At 34.8% G+C, this 19,416-nt stretch overlaps 2 protein-coding genes across 13 annotated transcripts; one reads left to right on the forward strand and one right to left on the reverse strand.

Moving 5' to 3' along the window:
* The first annotated feature begins 1,037 nt into the window (after window positions 1–1,037).
* LOC135163656 (uncharacterized) lies at window positions 1,038–8,786 on the forward strand. 4 transcript variants are annotated; one of them, XM_064123267.1, is made up of 4 exons: window positions 1,038–1,356; window positions 1,746–3,046; window positions 3,121–6,341; window positions 6,418–6,725. In XM_064123267.1, exons 2-4 carry the CDS (start codon window positions 1,759–1,761, stop codon window positions 6,574–6,576), a joined length of 4,668 nt encoding a protein of 1,555 aa, XP_063979337.1. In that variant the 5' UTR covers window positions 1,038–1,356; window positions 1,746–1,758; the 3' UTR covers window positions 6,577–6,725. The 4 variants fall into 4 exon arrangements, with proteins under 4 accessions (XP_063979337.1, XP_063979334.1, XP_063979335.1 ...); XM_064123264.1 differs by having other exon boundaries at window positions 1,039–1,356; window positions 3,121–8,786; XM_064123265.1 differs by lacking the exon at window positions 1,038–1,356 and adding an exon at window positions 1,396–1,670 and having other exon boundaries at window positions 3,121–8,786.
* On the reverse strand, window positions 8,140–19,320 carry LOC135163657 (fragile X messenger ribonucleoprotein 1 homolog). Of its 9 annotated transcripts, XR_010299163.1 has the most exons (17): window positions 18,622–19,310; window positions 18,146–18,198; window positions 17,629–17,779; window positions 17,390–17,553; window positions 17,129–17,294; window positions 16,656–16,726; window positions 16,249–16,296; window positions 16,094–16,165; window positions 13,712–13,859; window positions 13,449–13,586; window positions 12,975–13,013; window positions 12,001–12,144; window positions 11,716–11,923; window positions 11,267–11,491; window positions 10,888–10,983; window positions 9,993–10,566; window positions 8,140–9,890 (listed from the first exon to the last, which is right to left on the reverse strand). XR_010299163.1 is itself a non-coding variant. In XM_064123270.1 (16 exons), the coding sequence occupies exons 1-16, from the start codon at window positions 18,670–18,672 to the stop codon at window positions 10,379–10,381; spliced, it is 1,953 nt and encodes a 650-aa protein (XP_063979340.1). In that variant the 5' UTR covers window positions 18,673–19,310; the 3' UTR covers window positions 8,140–10,378. The 9 variants fall into 9 exon arrangements, 8 of the variants coding, with proteins under 8 accessions (XP_063979340.1, XP_063979339.1, XP_063979344.1 ...); XM_064123270.1 differs by having other exon boundaries at window positions 8,140–10,566; window positions 16,094–16,156; XM_064123269.1 differs by having other exon boundaries at window positions 8,140–10,566.
* Window positions 19,321–19,416: the final 96 nt, after the last annotated feature.

A 19,416-nucleotide genomic window follows, 5' to 3' on the forward strand; every position in this document is an offset into this window, starting at 1 on the left:
ATGCAAATCGGAAAATTATAAAGAAAAACATGGATAAGGAAAGGATGAATGGTAATTTTTTAAAGAATCTATTCATCACTTCATACATTCTACGTGAAAAACATAAACCGATAACTGTCCCACGATGAGTTTTTACAATTCCCAATTGAACACGATTTCACCATTTTCACAGATTCGATTAGCACACGATCTGTAAATCGATTCCTAAATGTCTCGATAGGATAAACCAATGGGTAATCGCAAATTGTAAACAAATCTCCCCACACTCCAACACCCCTTCGTGAAAAAACATTTTGGTTTATGGGTGAATCAATGAATTTAATTACATTATTTTGAATATTACTAGTATCCCATTATTCGTAATCAATAAAAAAAATAGATTATTCTATATTTCTTGATGAAATAGTTCACTAATTCGCGGGAATGAGTGAGAAAATCATGGAGAAAGAGATAGGAACTTAAACAAAAAATAACAATGATTCTCATTATTTTTGTGTTTTTCCTTTATTTTCTTCTTTGTAAAGAATTTTTTTACATTTTTCCGTACTCTTTAAAATCATTTTGCATTTTAAGAAATAATCTCTGCGCCGAACAGCTTAGAAGAGTGGGGATGACCAGGAGTTAAGGGGAAGGTGAAAGTGATCGCCGCGCGCCCTCGTGGCGCTTGCGAGACCTTGTCCCCTGTTTTTCACTTGAGATTACCTGGCTGAATCATACCTTAAGTGTGGTGTTCCCACCGTTATCAGCAGAGAGCCCGACTGCCTTAACCGACCGAGAGTGGTTAGCGCAAGCTAGATTGATGATAGGGGGGGGGCTCCGTTTGTACTTGTTCAACTGTACAGAGAATTTTCAAACGTTGAGAGCACCACTGTGCAGGGATTCAACTGTCGAGACAAAAAGGTAAGCTGTACAATGTACATGTAGCGCTGGGTCCATATGTACAGCCTAGCTTTCTGTCTCGACAGTTGAATCCCTACACAATGGTGCTCTCACCGTTTGAAAATTCTCTGTACAGTTGATCATTTGTACAGTTGAGAAAGTACAAACGGAGCCCCCCCAGTGTATAGGTATGCGAGAGCGCTGCATGCTATACGCAGTCTTTGCATGGGCATTCGTTCGTGCCCTCGCGACAGATGAGATTGCGAGTTTTTTATATTTATTTTATAAATGAATATTACACGGAAAATTTATTTATTTAAATATTTCATTTGACTTGTGTTGCTGCTATTTTATTGTGCTAAAAAAAACCAAATCTAAAGTGTTAATAGAATTAATAAAAACATTGTTGTAGTGCTTTTGTATACTATAGTGTTACTATATTTCGTATACATTATTACAACTGCTGCTCGTCATCACGTAAATAAATTATTATTTTATTTGGTAAATTTTGTTACGTACATGATACGTACATAAACAAATGCTATTAGTATACGCATATGTATATATCAGCTGTCTCTTTCTTCGGCTAGAGAGACAACTTCCTCTTTTACCAACAGTTACATTACAAGAATACAAGTTTGGCGCTAGCGTTTAAAAAGGCGCTGCATTTAAAGTTTGAAGTTGATAAATTTTTACAAAATTACAGAAAATCTCGAAATTTTGGGGAATTAGGAAAATTAACTCTATGCCCATTTCAGCTAAGAATCAAAAATTATCGAAAAGCCGGAAAAGTAGGAAAACCCGAAACAATATATATGCTACGATTATACCTTTAAAAAAATCTACATTTTTATTTTTGATTATAGATTTGTCTTGAAAATGGATGCGGATGATTCAAATGATGCTCGAAAAAGAAAAAGAAAAAACTCGATAGATGACTCCACTTATGAGGATGAAGTAGAAAAAAGAAAACAAAAAAGAAAAGAATATGATAATCGATACAGAGAGAAACACCCACATAAGTCAGAATTGGCGAAACAAGCGAACAAAGATTATTGTAAACGATACAGAGATAAACGAAGAACGTTAAATTTATTATCAACTGACCAAACGTTTGTACAACAAAGTGTACCTCCTCAAATCGCTGGTCCATCTACCAGAGATGTGCCTTATATACCTCGGACAGCAATACATTCGTCTGGTCCATTTACCACAGATGACATACATTCAGAAATCATACACAACGAGCGAATTACAGGTCCACCAAGCCATTCTGACGACAATCCTCCTATTCACAATGTCGCGGATATAATAGTTCCAGGTCAACCTTCCTCTCAGATTGTAAATGCTTCCTTACCTAATGTTCAGGTTCAAACATACTCTGCTTTTCAACGAAATTCCTCTGCGCATCGAGAATTTCAGAAAGATTTCGTTGCAAACGAATTCGGCCTTGCTTGTGATGTTTGCGACAGACTGTGGTTCAAAAAGGATTTGAGTTACTTACAAAATATAGATACGACTAAAAATATTGATTTTGTAAGACCATTGCTTTCAAACACTACTTTACCGGAAATTAAATTATGTTCAACTTGCAACGCAGCAACTAAAAAGCAACGTATTCCACCGATGTCTGTTTACAATGGATTCAAATATCCACCTATTCCTGCATCTCTGAAAGACTTTCCTTTAGACTTGGTAACTGAAAGGTTAATATCTCCAAGAATTCCGTTCATGCAAATTCGTAGACTGCGACATGTACATGGTCAATATGGAATTTATGGACAGGTCATTAATGTTCCAATTGAAGTGAATACAATGGTTAATGTGTTGCCAAGGCAAGTAGATGATGATTATGCCATCACTGTTCATATTAAACGGAAAAAAATTCATAAATCTAGTTACGTATATGGTATAGTAAGGAAAAGAAGCATAAAAGTTTGGTTACGATATTTGAAAGACACTCCTCTTTACACTTCCTACGGTGTTGCAGTTGATGATCGTTTTTTGAATGACAACAATGAATGCGAAGTTGCAGATGATATTGTCTTTGATGAAGATGGCGACAATGACATTTTAGAACAGATACCAATTGGCGAAAGTTTAATAGCTCAGCAGCAAACATTGATGTGGGACGAAAATATGTATTTGAGCATTGCTCCTGGAGAAGGTACTCTATTTTATTTTTGTTCTTTTCTTATTTAATTTGTTAAATTTGCTAAATAAACATATGTATTTTTTCAGAAAACGTTCCAATCAGTCTGCTATTCGATGAGCACGCTGAAGAATTATCTTTCCCACAAATATATTTGGGACAATTTAGGCAATTCCGTGATGGTGTGGTTGCCACAGCTTTCATGATGGCAAGTAGTGAACTTAGGAGATCTGATAGACGAGGTGTAACCCCTCAACACTTGCTATACATGGCGATGAAAATCATGAGGTTTCGAATCAAACAGTCTCTTTCTATAGGATTCAGACATGTTGGCCAAGGTATTGCAATTACTAAAGAGCAAATACAGTCAAACGATTATATGGATGGCTGCATTGAGACCAATTTGGCATTTCTTCGCTCAATTCCGAATTCAGCATATTATTGGGCAGAAAGAAAAAGAGATCTTTTTGCAATGATTCGACAATATGGTAAGCCTACTGTTTTCTTTACTATAAGTGCCAATGAAATCGGATGGCCAAAGTTATTGCAATCGTTGCATAATTTGAAAAACAATTCGGAAATATCTGCTGAACAAGCTGCTGAATTGCATTATATTGAAAAAAGTACTCTCATTAATGAAGACGCGGTAACTTGTGCTATTTATTTCAACAAGCTAGTCAATGTTATTATGAAAATATTACAATCTAAAAGGTTTAGTCCTTTTAAACAATACAGAGTTTTGCATTACTTCAAAAGAATTGAATTTCAACACAGAGGTAGTCCACATGCACATATTTTAGCGTGGTTAGATAATGCTCCCGAAGATGCTCTTGACAAGGACTACAATAGAGCCATCGATCTCATAAATTTTTTGATATCAGTATCGGCCACCGAAGCTTCTGGTAATATTAAATTACAAACTCATAGGCATTCGTTTACCTGCTATAAAGAAATAGTATCGAGAAGACAACAAAAATGTAGATTTGATGCTCCATTTTTGCCGGTTAAGGAAACAATGATTTTAACACCTATGAAAGATACAGAAGATTGTTTCCAACACTACAAGGCGAAATACAATTCAGTCCGTAAAAATTTCGAAATCTATCACTACGATGATTTTGCATCATTTTACAGTGAAAATGATATTGATTCAGATGAGGAATACGTAAGGATAATTCGAGCGGGAATTAATAGACCACGAGTTTTTATAAAAAGAGAACCTTCGGAAAAATGGCATAATCCTTTCAATCCATTCATTTTCAATGTTGTAAAAGCAAATACTGATTTTCAATTTATTACTGACGAATACTCTTGTGCAGCTTACGTAGTAGAATACGTAAATAATACTAATAAGGGCGTTAGCAATTTGCAAAGAAAAATCATCGAAGTTATGGATGAACATCCTGAATTCAATAGTTTTGAAATTACTAAACATCTTAGTATCCATCTTTTGAACCAGACTGAGATGACGAGTCAAGAAGCTGCATGGTATCTATTGAGGGAGCCGATGTCAAAAAGTTCAACTGCGATCGAATTTATACCGACTATACGGCCAATCGAAAGACACAGAGTAAAGAAAACAATGAAGCAATTAAGTGAACTTGAAGACGATTCGATAGATATATGGAAAGAAAATTGGTTCGACAAATATGAGAAAAGACCCGATGCTATAGAAAATGTTTCTCTTGCTCAGTTTGTTTCTAAATATTACAAAAATAACAAAGATGAATATGTAGAACGAGAAGAACCAAAAGTCATACGATATCGTAATTATGACATGGCTGAAGACTACAATGAATACAGGAGAGAAATGGTTACTTTGCACATGCCGTTCCGACATGAAGAAGCTGAAATTATTGCGGAAAGGCGGTATATTCAGTTATATGATGAAAATGAAGCACTTATACTCGAGAAAAGAAAAGAGTTCGAATCAAATCTGGATATCCGAAAGACGCTAGAGATCTGCAGAGAATTATGTCGCGAAGATATTAACATTGATGGAGAGGAAATAAATGAGGTTGTTGGTAGAATACCTTCTACCAACACCGCACGTCTGACGCAAATAACTGGCTTGCTTCAAAAAGATTTTGGTGGATTGGATGTAATCCCTATCGGAGATTTGCCTCAATTGCCCCCTGTGAAAGCTACGCCAATCTTCAAGCAAACTAAAAATAGAATTTCAGGCGAAACACCTTGGCGAAAATTTAAACAATTTGAACTCAAGGAAGTAATGCGACAAGAAAATAGACTATTTTCTTCGATTTTAACGAAAATAGGAGATGGAACTATTTTAACACAAGAAGAATTGAACGTGATTGAATCTAGATTTGTTACTAAAGAATATGCGCAATCTGTATGTCCGGAAGGAACAAGACTTATGTTAACAAATATTGCTGTCAACGAATACAACAATACAATTTTGAATAGTTATCAAAATAAAATTATTTCATTGGCATCGGATGTTTTCGTTGGCTGTCATAATGCCGACCAAGAAGCTTATGTTAGACAAAAGTTACACAAAATGAAACCGGACGAGACCGGCGGCTTACCATACGATTTAATTCTAGTTCCCAACCGGCCTTATATGATAACTACAAATATTGATGTAGGTGATGGTTTATCTAATGGCACTGTAGGTACATTAATTCATATTGAATCAAATGAAAATGATGAAATTACAAGAATTTGGTTAAAGTTTCCAAAATCTGCTGGTCACAAGCGCAAAATTAAGGCACGAAATGATATTGAACGCTTGGGAATCGACAGAGATGCTGTGCCAATTTCTGCTCAAACATCATCAATACCACTGAACAGCAACAAAACTATAGTGGCGAAAAGAAAACATTTTCCACTAGTTTCGGCTTTGGCTATGACGATTCACAAGTCTCAGGGAGGTACTTTTGATGCTATTGTTTATGAATACAGTCGTTCTCACTCAAGAGAATTGGTTTACGTAGCCTTATCAAGAGTAACTAATATAGAAGGTTTGTTCTTACTAACTAAAGAAGATACAGGAGAGAGCTGGAAATTTCATCATGGCAGAGTAGGAAACGCATCGACTGATGATTCAAACACAAGCAAAAACCAAAAGAGATCTACAACTCATCGAGATGATTTATCCATCGAACTGAAACGATTACATGACAATAACTTACAAACTGTTACTAAAACATTTATTGATTTCATTTCTACAAAAAAAGGGTTATCTATTTTTTCATTCAATTGTCAAAGCTTACGACGACATGTAGATGACCTATCAGTTGATGCTCTTGTTGAGAAAGGGAATGTGTTAATATTATCAGAAACTCATGTGAGTAACGAAGAAACTATTGACATTCCAAATTTCAACTTTATAGCAAGTTTCAAAAGAGACAATCGTCCAGCAGGTGGGGTGGCTATTTATCATCGGTCCGATGATACCATGGCCACATTTTCTACAGATCATATGGAAGTGCATGCGAGATATACCAGTATGTTTAGCACTAATGTTTCGAATATTGGTGATATATGTATTTCCCAATGCCATTCTAATGGACAAACAATAATAATGGCTGCCGTTTATATCTCACCAAAACAGTCTTTACAAGCAATACGAGAGTTCTTGTATTCAAATTTATTCATTTATTCTAAAGCTGCTTCCGCACTACTTATGAAAATTAATAGAAGATTTGATCATTATCCTATGATTTTCAGTGGAGATTTCAACATAAACTTTGCAGATGTCAAAAATCAATCATTAATTGAATTTTTATATGAAGAATTTGATTTAACGATGTCCAATGATCGCAATCTTAGCACAACAACATACAAAACTACTATTGATACAGTATTCACAAGATATATAAATAGATTTAAATCAAAATTGTTCATTTCATACTTTAGTTACCATAGACCTATTGTTTCAGTTTTAGAATTTGATAAAAATCCTGATAATGATGATGTAAGAGTTGGTGAAATTATGGATGAGAATTAATAAATTTTGTATTTACTATTTACTAATATTTACTCATTTAAATAAAACCACTTCCTTCGAATATAGTTTCTATATTATTATACTTCATGTCCATTCAGAAAGTGCCCACATTGCTTTGATAAACTTGATTTTTTATGTACAATTTCTCATGTCGCGAGCGCACCTAAAAATGCTCACCCAAAAAAGTGCCCAACGCGCCATAAGTTCAAGTTTTCACTTCTGCCTGCACTCCCGGAGTGCCACCTTTCGTGTTTTATTTTATTTTCTCAGATTAAGGAGTGAAATTCAGCCCGATCGAGGAAAATTTAATTCTTCTCCGAACAGCGTTTATCCCATTGCGGAATATTCATTAGCGCCGGAGAAATAAATTTTTAATGAGCAGGCGATTTTTCGGCCGCCTGTGTTGCCACTGTCCCAGCCGCCACCATCGACGCTGGGGTTATCAATGGCGTTGGCGTGGGATTGCCTGACCCTCGGGATTGAAGCGTTTCTTTGTAATTCAAAACGTTATTAAGTTCAATAAATGTTATTCATGGAATTTTTAATAAATACTCGCCCCAACATTACGATTCGATTCCCCGCTCGAATCATTACACTAAACCCCAAACTGTCGGTAAAAGAGAGCGCATGGCAGTGCGCCGATGTCTGCAGTGGCAGTAGACTACCAGAAAGGTCTTGAATTTACAAAGAAAATTCATGGCAAGGAAACCGAGTTAATTATAGCTTTTGGAAGGTCATTTTTATCAACATGCCACAATCTCTACTCAATTACAAACCCATAAAATTAATTTCACCCTAAAGAAATCTTCAGGTGATTAAAATACCTTTTAATGAATAATTATCTTTTTCAAGATCAACTTCATAAAAATCCAAGGATGACAGAGTTTTTAATACAGGCCAGAAAACAATCCTGACAAGATAACTTTGAAATAAATTCTCATTTTGAATATATGGTTTCAAGCTTTGACGTGAAAAAAAAATCACGCAATACCTTTATATAGACTTTAAATTACTGACCAAGGAAAATCTTCTTGTGGTTAAAAGTCAGTTACTAGAACTAAATTGTTAGGGTTATTTTAACCAGGACCAATTAATTAAATAGCCCACAACAGGCGGTGAAGCAATAAAATACAAATTATGTACAGAAATGTTTTATTCCTTAAATTATGCACAATTGCAATCAATACAAATGTATCTGAAACAAGCAAGTTGGGGGATATCTCAGTTTTCATGGGCTGCCAAAAACTCGACCTTAATCATTATTATTTTTTTCTCATTTCAACCAAAATTGGCAGCGCACACAGTTCCGTTTACAATTATTTAAGGTGTCAAAATACGTACTTTGTTTAGTTTTTTTTTATTTATTAATCATTTTTTCTTTGCAATCAACCATCATCAGTGTATACGTTTATTGCTTTGCAATGATTCATTTTGAGACACGTCCGATTAAGTTGTTGTCATGTCCGGAAGAAGAGATTAAAGACAACTGTTTTAAATTGGAACAAGGCAACACCGCGAGACAATTTAAAACCGCTGACTAAGTGATCATCTATTACTTTTGTATTTTTTTTTATTTTTACGTGTTTTTTAAAAGTATTTTTAATCATTTTTTTTGTATTTTTTGTTTAATAGCTTAGTATAGTAAAGCTAATTTATTTGTTCAGACATCCACATTTTTTTATGATTTTTTTTTTCGTATCTTTTCGACTAAGTAGTAATATAGTAATAAAGGTAATGCGCTAAATCTGCACTTTCAGCTAGACTTTAGATATCATAAAACATGTATCATTGTTTTTTTTTCCTCTTGTCTGGCACATCATACATTGGTATCGCTAAATATATTGATTTTTCATTCTGTGAATCTGTTATTTTTTTTCACATATTTATTCACTTTCTTTTTGTAATTTCAATGAGTTGCATCTGCCAATTATCAATTTCACAATATTATTTTCAAATCAATCCGGGAATTTTCAGTATTGACAGATTGTAGATATGACGAGCAAAAATAATAATTCGTTTAAATTAAGGAACAATAATGACGTCGTACAACAGGGCCAAAAAACCATTAATTCCCTTTAAATATCAACCAACAAAATGTCTTTTCAATCTGTCACGATAGTTATCGCAATTACAAACTAATCACTCAAACTGAAATCATAATGACGATTAATAAAAAAAAAATTGGAGAAAAAATGATAAATCTTGGACAAGAAAGAAAAAGTAATAATAATCAAATAAGAAAGAAAAGGCTGCATAAAGTTGTTAAAAAATAATTTAACATTGTGTAATAAGAAGAAAATGAGGAAACATCATGGGGAGCAGATGATTATTCGTAAAATACAAAAATTATATTTGTCAAGCTGCCGTTGACAATTGGTAATGGAGGCTAATTCCATTCAGTATATTTTTTAGAATAAATCAGATCAAATTTACCTCGTTAAATGACCCTGTATCAGTATTGTATCGACCCATAACCTCAAAAACCAAAGGTTTCAGAGTAATTGAACTGTTATTTTCACGAGTTAAATTTGATTGATTCCATATTCGCAATCCCAATAAGATCAACCGCCGAATCCCATGATCCTGACGAGACATAAACATTTTTATTTCTCAATAAATGATGTTGACTGTCATCGAGACACTGTCTCGTGACATTGTTTTAAATTCATATTTTTTTTTAAAACGTGAGGCACGGTGTCATAATCCGGGAAGGGTCTCAAAACATTTACGTCACTTACTGGCTCAACGAAACAAGTCCTGTGCACGTCAAAGTGCAATCCCATCTCCAGTATTCAAAATCCCCACGCTCTCAATCAATATCCCAATGAATGTGTCCATATTTACCAAACGCAATGACAGTCGATCGCCATCTTTTTTCTCTTCAAACTAAACCATGCATGGATATTAATATGTCTTTAAATGTTTGTCATCATTTTTTTGTATTCGTAAGAACGATTTACTTTAACGTAGAATGATAATTGATATTACCTTTAATTTATTCTCAATTACTTATGACTCATCAAAACAACTGCAGTTAATCCTTAATATTGGTAACAAACAGTGTTGAAAAACGAGTAAGTAACTAGACTAAGTAATCATTCTCCGTTGAATCATTATCAATTAATTATGTTGCGTTCCTTATCAGTTCCTCAAAAAGTCATTGAATAATCGGGTAAAGCGTCATGTATCCACGTAGCTCAGATGATCCAGCCATATCTTCAGAGTAGTCAGTGTTTATTATATGCTCGGTAAAGTAGTTGTTCATTTAATTTTCTCCGATGTTAACGGTTATTTATTATTCATTCAATTATGTCAATCCTTCTTCTACTCTTCGGGGGGCTTGAAGAAGACAATTGAGGGGGAGAGGAGAGCTATTAGCCACTGGTACCATTTACCAGGGTCTCCTTGGGCTTGTTGTTGGAGGAAGTACGCCACTGGCCTGGACGACGATCTCTCTGGCCTTTCGGGCCCTGTGGGCCACTGCTGTTCGAGTTTATAACGTCTTTTGATGTGGGGGTGCCTTCCTTTGTTACACCAGGTTGCTCGGTCTGGCCTGAATTACCTGGAGAAAGCATTCGTGTAACGAATTAATTCATGTGATTTATTTATTTATCAAAATGTTTTGGAAAAGTCGTAGCATGAACAGTTATTTCATCTTCAATATCTGTTGAGCAAATTATGCCATTTGGATGAGTCCGGTTTCATTTTACAGGTTGAAAAAATATCTTGCAAATGAACACAAACTGGCAGATTTCCACTCAGCCATTCTCGAGTTATCGAAGATGAAAGACAGTTCGTTTCAATGCACTCATTCATTTTGTCAATTAAACATTATGAGGGATTCGATCCAAAGGTCTGAAATATACTCCACATAAATATTGACCTTTTTGACTGTTGTCGGGTGTAGCACTGCGTCTTCTTGATCGTATCTGCCTTCGTCTGTTTCCTTTAGGCTTTCCCTCGACACTCGATACAGATTCTACACACGTATTACAAACAAACCATCGTGACCATCTGTGTTTTAAATTATCTAGCATAATTTGTTAATTGATTAGTTGAATGTTCCTATTGGTTCATGAATTGTGTTAAGCGTGCGAATGGTTAATAAATCCTGGAGAGCCAAGATTTCTGGGTTAGATGGTCACAAGAGTTTGTCGTCCAACTCATGCTACATTCAAAAGCAGATTGATGACATTGTGATGCCCAATGGTGAATGGAGGAGATAATGTGAGATAAGAATAATAAATAAATTGATAAATTACCTCGATCGATGCTCGATACGTCTTGACTATCGAGAACAGTCTCTTCGTCGTCTGTTGTTCGACGTCTGTCGTCCCTACGATCACGTCGAGGTGCAGGTGGTCTTCCCTGCCTGTTGCCTGTGTAACTACCTCCACTACCACCTTGATGACCCTGATGACTACCTCCTCGAGGAGGCAGGTCTCTCACTCGTTCATCGTTACCGTCCATTGTGTCTCTACGATTACCTGGGAAAGACATGAAGAGATTATGGGGGTGTTGAAGAACTAACTTAAATTAAACATATTTAAATATTTCTTATGCATGTTCATGAAATAATACAATCAATAACTGCAATAACCGCTGAATTTCCAAAAAAATGAATATCCAATGCAAAAAAATCGTTGAAATTTCAGTGACAATGTTGATAGAAATTATCCAATGATGACCTCCTAAATGTAAATATTATTACCTGCGTTATGTCGTGCTGGTGCTCTGCCTCGTCCCCGTCCCCGTGACTGTCCACCCCGTCCACCGCGACCCCCACCACCCTCCTCAGGACCCGAGGACATGCCCCGCCTGACAGGAGGAAAACTGGGCATTGGTCCCGTTGTCGAGCCATGCATGCTTCGCAACTGTTGATCTATCTCCAATTTTTCTTGTCGAAGTTGTTCAACTTCCTGGAAATTCCAAAGCAATCGGATTAATAAAAATGTCCCTTTTACACAGTTGGGTAGTTTTTAATAATTAAAATTACCTTTAAGTGTGCTAAATGATACTCCAACAATACTTTTGCATTTGCAATGCTCTCGACTGTTCCAACAAATACGAATGGAACTTGTCCCTCTTCACGGGGAATCGTCGGCTGTGGCTCATTATCACCCTCGATTTTTACTCGAACCTGAAGTAAAATCATCCAAACAACAAATTTATTCAAATGTCATGTAATTTCATGGATAAAAAATTACAGTTAAATACACTAGCATTATCTCGGAAAAATAATACCGAGGTTTGTTGATAGTTTACTCATTTTACTGAAAAAAGCCAATAGATTACAATTTTATGGAGAAAACAAACGAAAATAAATGAAGAAAAACAAATGATTAAATCGAATTATTGTTCATTAAAATTGCGATTAATTTCTGTAGCTAAAATTAATGCAAATGAATGAAGAAAAATGAAAAATCACATCTGACTTTAAAAAATGAAATGATTTTCTCAGAGAGAGCGTCAGTTTTCCCACAATTCTTTTATCGGTGCATTTATCCAGATGAAGACACCCAGAATATCAGCCCATACCCTAAAAAAGTGAGAACGATGAAGAATGATTGTTCGTAAATTAAATGTTTAAAAAATCGACTAAGAAAATTTTCAATAAGCAATCACCGTCATTTCGTTTCAAAGCAAATTGAGATCAACATCTCGGGGTGTTTGAGAAAAAAAAAATAATAATAAAAATGAAAACAAAATCATTCGCAAAAAAATCAAATTTTCCTACCTTTCGGTTGAATTATCAAAATGGCTTTTTCATAAGTTGATAGAAATGAAAACTGGCCCGAGTGGTTCATGTATACATTCGTGTATAATTTTTTCAAGTGTACTATTATGAATCCTCAATCTAATGCTCACTGATGTTATCTCTCTTTATCCCATAATTTAATCTGTTTGTTTTTTTTTTTTTGATGGAAAAGATGAAATAAAGGCACAAACAATATAAGGTAATATACTTACTCTATCAGTATGTACATTCCCACTCGAGCCAGATGTTATCTACCGAAAACAAACAATGCACTGTATGTCACATAAAAAAATCCTCTTAAAAAGCAATTGAATCTTGAATCGTTGATTAATTTATCTGAATAATTTAACTAATTCGATCGTTGCAATAAGTAAGACTAGACTGTAAACGATAATTCACCTCCCCCCAGTCTTGTCCATTGTCGTTTAAAACGTTTATGTTTAGTTCAGGTGAATAATCAATTAATAAAATAACACAGATGATTAATAACACTCATCATAAATGAAAAATTGTGAACAAAAAATGTACATCGGTTTTGCTTAACCGTGGATAACTCTCGTGGCATTCATAAGCAGTTAAATAAAGTCTCAAAACTTATTGCAAGCAATTCTTTGTAGATTTACGATTTGAAAAATTATAAATAAATGGGGGGGGAATTTGAGTAAACTTGATAAATGGCTACTCACAACACCGCTTTTGTCCACTATTTCCTGAATAATGCGACCATTTTTTCCAATGACTTTTCCCACGAGGACTCTTGGCACTTGTATGGACTCCTCACTGTACTCCAGCATTGAACGTGCTTTCTTCACAGCCTCGTGAGTCTGTAATTAATTATATATTTCATACTGTGCAGGTGCGTTTGATTGAATAATGGAAAAAAATATATAATTTTAGAATAATTTTTTTCCTCAGTGCAACGGTGATTGAAATGAAAGTGGGGAGTTACCTCGCCATATATTTTGAATGTACAGGAGTTCTCCTCCAACTCGATGTTCGTTATACCCTCGACCTTTCGCGCCTGTTGGATGTTCGCCCCGTGTGCGCCGATCGCCAGACCCATCAGGTCTTCACGTACATTAAATTCGTCTGTGTATCTGGTGACAAGAAAAAATCAATAGGTTTAATATATCTAAATTTGAGTACATATTTATCAATTATTTTGTAGATTTTTCGGAGTGAGAAAATTCAATTGAAAAATGTTCTTTTGGAATTTTATTTTTCCTTTCTGACTGGTTAGAAAATAATTGCAGGAGAAAAAACAATTCCAGACGATGGTATACGCGGGGCCAAATAAATTAATAAAAGACTTGAAGTTGGTAAAAGGGTTGACTATAATATCGCTTGCCAGTTACAGCCAACTTCAAGGCTATGACTAACTTTTTGGCCGATTGTACTCAGAAATGTTTCATTTCACCTTAAAGGGAGTTTGCACGATATTCTCCGGAGATCCTGAAAGAATGGGGTCATTGCATGATTTCTTTATTGAAAAAAAAAACTGAAAATGCATTTAAAAAACCACGAAAAATATTAGATTCGTATTTTTTTATTCTAAAAATTTCTAACAAATTCACGAATCGGACTTCATGATTTTTCCTTGTTAAAAAGAAAAAAAAAATACGTATCTAATGTTTTTCAATCAACTTTTATATCCAACAATGGGAAATTTTGATGCAAAACCCCAATCATCAGAACTTTAACCTCAAAATTTTACATTTTTTGCACAAATAAAATAGTGAAATCTTCACGTTGAAAAGCCGAATGATGTCATAATGAAATTGACAATCACATCTATAAAGCATGAACCAAAAGGAAGTAGTGTCATCTGTCATGATAAAAAGCTGAAAAATAAAAGAAAAAAAAATGACGCAGTAAACAATATCCTGTTTTCCAATCAAGCCCACTAAACATCGCGTGCAATTGGAGCCCATGCATACGAGATTGTGAATTCTATGAATGCGAATCGATATTTTCTCACTCCATATCAACTAAAAATAAAAGCATTTCTCTTTCGCGAATTGTCGTGAATGAGTGACGCAACAAGTGATTCTGGGACACTGAAGGCTCTCCTTTGAAATTGATTTGATCGATAGGTCAGTCTTATGAGAGAGATTGAGGGTCATCAGTGTGAAATTGCTCTCGAGTTAGATTTATTCATCAGCAAACAATGAAATTCACTTAATTACGATTAATTAGGATTTCGGTTTTATAAAAGAAGATTTGTGCTTCAATTTTTTCTGAAAATTTGGGTTATTCCTAGGGGATTATCATTATCGATAAATTGAAGAAAAAACCAGCACACAAGTTATCCCAATTTAATTTTGAGCTGTATATTTCCATCTCCAAATAAAATTCCTGAATTCCCAAACTTTCATAATCTTCTCCATAAACTCATTAAACTTTTTTGTCAGATGAAAATAAAATCAATAAAAATCGATAATGATTTTATTAATTTTTTTCATAAAAATTTCATAAGTTCTCTCAAATTGAGGGATCGTTTCCCAAAAATTGACTGCTACTCTATCAAAATCAACAAAATCAATCAAATCCTATTTGCAATAGGTAACAAAAATTATCGTATTTGTTTTTCTCCAGATTTGGTGAGTGGTTGAATCATCCCATAATCTCAATAAATCACTAGTCTATATCTCAACAAATATATCAGTGTATCTCAAACATTGGCAGGCCAAGAATCCCCCACCGTGTCCCTGACGAATATTCCTCGGGAATTGTCTCGCAATGTACCCCAGTGTAATCCTTCCCAAATTGATACTACGACAGCCTTTATCAACTACACCAAGAAAAAAAATCTAAGAAATAGAAAATTAACGATTGATCCAAATAGTATTCATCGATTGAATAGTCGCAAAAGAGGATGACATTGTAAGGCACAAACATCGATTAAATTTTAAGTTTTTTAATTGAAAAATAATAAGATCAGTTATTAATTGTATTCAATATCAATGAATTTCTATATCTCAGAAATTTTTTTCTCAGTGCACAACAAAATAAAAATAATAATCGATATAATTTGCTCCATGTAGAGTACGTGATTCCAAGCAAACATAATGTTTGTTTAATTGTGAATGAAATTACACAAACACTGTAGCATGCACATTGTAAAATAAGTGTGGAATTTCATTGATTTCATTTAGTTGTTGTCTCTTCTCTCATCCACCAACTCATTTGAATTTATCTAGATACCATGAGGGCAAACAATGAAAATCTACAGATTATTTGATGATTTCAACAGACGAATTTGATCGATGTAACAAACTAAAACGAAATTAATGAATCACGGAGATCGCGATCAAAATCGATGACGTCTCACCTTGGATTTGATCTGGCCCCTGCCTCATAGTCTGAGACACGCTGATATATAAAGTTTGATGATCTAAATTTGCTGAAAAATGAGAAAGATAATTCAAAATTGAAAAAAAGGCCCCCGAGTGAGATGGCATGTTGGCGTTTCTCAAGTTCAATTACCTCGACTCCATTCTGTCTGTTTTAATTTCGTTTTTTTTTCTTCGGTATCTTTAATAAAGAAAATTCATGATTGAGTTAAAATAATTCGTCTACCACGTCACCAAATCCTACCAAAAAACATTGACGTACATCTATGGGAATGCCGAGGTCTTACCTAATATTGAAAAATTATAAACAATGAATTTGCAACGAGTTGATGTTAAACCACAGACAGGATGGCAAATGGAATGGATGAGGGAATGGGTTTTCAGAGAGATAGAGACAGAGAGGCAAAAAGAGAGCGAATAAAAAAACCCATAATGTGATACTTGAGTTATTGCGTTGAATGGAGAATATTATTGCATTGGAAATAAAATGCGAGGAGAGAAATATGTTGAGTAGAAACCAATGATATTTGTTGTGCTTACCCCCCGACTGTCTGAAGCTTCGTGGACTCGAGTTGACGAGCTGCTTCCTCTGTTCTTTTCAGGAGAAGTACCTGGGAACATTGATTTGTTCATCAATCGTGAGAGCAATAGACTGTTTTCAATATTTTAATTTTTTATATTCTCTGTATCCTTGTTTCATAATTTTTTAATTTATTGAATTTTTTTATGAAAATATATTCTCAGCTGTTAAACGAATATCTCAACGTCTTTGACTCAAATGATTTGAGTACAGAAGTAGTTAATAGAAGTGAATCAATTCGTGTTTTCAAATATTCTTCGAAATATAAGTTTTTTTCAAAAATATTTTAATTTCTTGTTGGAATTTTTTTCGCCACAAAAATCATTTCTGTTATATCTGGCTGAATCCAATCGCTTTCAAAACACTTAAAGACTCAGAATGAAAGCTCTTCACTTTTACAATGAGCCAAATATCATTATTGAGAAACAATTACCTTCTGAGAAAGATTTCGAAAGTGCATTTCTTGAATCATACTACTGTTCCTACGAAGATTCTCATTCCGTGAAATAGCCAGGAGAATTCCCCTATCAGGTATGTATCGACACACAGCTGCACATATCGCTTTCTGGAATTTCTTGTGTACATTATCCATTTTAGCACTGCAAAAAGTTCATCAATAAGTAAAATTCCCCCTAAACTCCCAACTTATGACATATCCAATAGAAAAAACCGCAAAAATCGAAAAAAATCTTACAATTCTCGGAGCTCTTCAGGTACATCGATCTCGATCTTGTGAAAGGTATTCTTATCAATCGGTGGATTTGTGTTTTTCATTCTAACACGTTCCCCGGAGACGATTTCTGTGTAACTGTACTCCCAGCCAAGGTATTCAACAACTTGAAAGCCCCCTTTGATCATCTGAGAATAATAAAAACTATGAAAAATTCAGACAATTCATTGAGGACATAATGCACCCCCGAAACGTCACGTTACCTTGATGATCGCCTTCCACCAACCACACGCCTCCTGATCATTGGCCCTCGAGTATACCTCGATCTCCTGATTCTCCTGGAATTCTGGCTTTGGGCCATCTTTCATCGGTAGACGTACTTGAGCAAATGGAAACTTTGATTCTGGCTGCCAGCTGTGATACAAATCGAAACGTCGAATTGTCAGTTATTTTTTTCTTCAAAATTAATCACTAAATGTGACAACAATCTCCCCAATATCTCAAACGACAAATCATGGAGTCCACAGGTGTAAGACAGTACATATATACATGAACAGTGAGGAGGAACAAAGGAATGTGACTCGACGTTCTTTTGTTCGATCATCCCCGGGGGAGAAATAAATCACCAAAATGGAAAAAAAATGTGAATTTCAGATAATCAGCAAGACCAAGACATCAAATCAAGGGGAATACTCATTGTCTGGACATTCTCAAGTCTCTCTACATATCCACTGATAATCACCCATGATTGAATTTTAATAATAATTATTGTACACTCACTCATTGTCGAAGGCCACCAATACTTCATCCTCGAAAACATCGGTGACGTAGGCCTAAAAAAGGAGAAATAAAAATTTATTAGAAATGGTTGGAATAATCGTCTGAATGCCATCAACACCTCGAGTCCAGGTGAAAATTGATCACCAAAATGAAAAATTCACATCTCATTTATTCCTCGGAAAAATGCAACTGTGGGTGAAGGACGATTGTGAGGGGTGGTAACGTGATCGGGATATTGTACAAATGAACTTGGGGAAATAATAATTCGATTGAAAAATCACGCCCTGTCAAATGGTGAGGACATGGCGTCGTACAAGCCGCGCGTTGCTCGTACGTGGGATCATGAAAGCCATTGAAAAACTCTGAAGTACATGGGTTTAAAATCGTATAACACAACAGTTGAATTCTCGAAAAAATGATGAATGTGAGGATACACGAATTAACGTTATTTTACTTATACTTATCACAGGGCAAACCTTATAATACGCTCCGTTTTCGCCGCATACTTCGACTGCGAGATCCTCCATCTTGCTTATATGTGTGACGGGACTCACTACGATCTGCACGAGTTGGCATCCAGTACTCCATTCGTGTTTATCAACCAATTTGGTGTTTTCATGAACGGAGAGTGAGCGACAGCGGAACCAGTGGCGGGAAGCAGAGAGGTTTGAATTTGAATTTAATGCAGACAATAATGTTGCAATTTTTCAAGAAAATCACTCTTAAATTTTATGTTTATTTTTATTAAAGACGTTTCCTGTCACGTATTATTGAGATTTTTTCAATTTTTCAAGAAATCGATCGAGATCAATGGGATGCGATTCGACGAATATTAATCACTTTGGAAAGAAATTTGGGTTAAAATGTAGAAAAATCCTTCAGGGTTTAGTGCAGTAAATTATTCTTTAATGAAAACTTTTTGAAATCACGAAAAAATATCGAGGAGATCAGGTAAAGCAGTTTTTGTCTATATTCCGTATTGATAATAAATTAATTACTTAATTTACTCAGTGAAAAAGCAAGCAATTCAGTAGTTTTTTTGAGTCTCATTATAATTATAAATGGGAATTATAAATAAAAGAAAATCAATTGACTGCATTAATTTAAATTGAAATAATTGTACAATGAGTTTGACTGTCCAGAATTATTGTGATGTCACTTTTGAGTGAATTAAAGACCTTTATGAAAAGTTTAAATGAAGGAACATAATTAAGGTTATTGTTATATCGCTGCAATTTTCCACGAATTTCGATGAAAATATTTTCATAGAA

Source organism: Diachasmimorpha longicaudata, chromosome 6 (assembly GCF_034640455.1).
Source record: "Diachasmimorpha longicaudata isolate KC_UGA_2023 chromosome 6, iyDiaLong2, whole genome shotgun sequence".
Lineage (NCBI taxonomy): Eukaryota > Metazoa > Arthropoda > Insecta > Hymenoptera > Braconidae > Diachasmimorpha > Diachasmimorpha longicaudata.

Coding starts and splice junctions, on each gene's coding strand:
- LOC135163657 (XM_064123269.1), bottom strand. CDS start 18,672: ATGGAGGATCTCGCAGTCGAAGTATGCGGCGAAAACGGAGCGTATTAT. Junction 17,295..17,389: donor CCTGAAGAGCTCCGAGAATT/GTAAGATTTTTT, acceptor AACTTTTTGCAG/TGCTAAAATGGATAATGTAC. Junction 11,924..12,000: donor ATCATTTAGCACACTTAAAG/GTAATTTTAATT, acceptor TGGAATTTCCAG/GAAGTTGAACAACTTCGACA.
- LOC135163656 (XM_064123264.1), top strand. CDS start 1,759: ATGGATGCGGATGATTCAAATGATGCTCGAAAAAGAAAAAGAAAAAAC. Junction 3,047..3,120: donor GAGCATTGCTCCTGGAGAAG/GTACTCTATTTT, acceptor GTATTTTTTCAG/AAAACGTTCCAATCAGTCTG.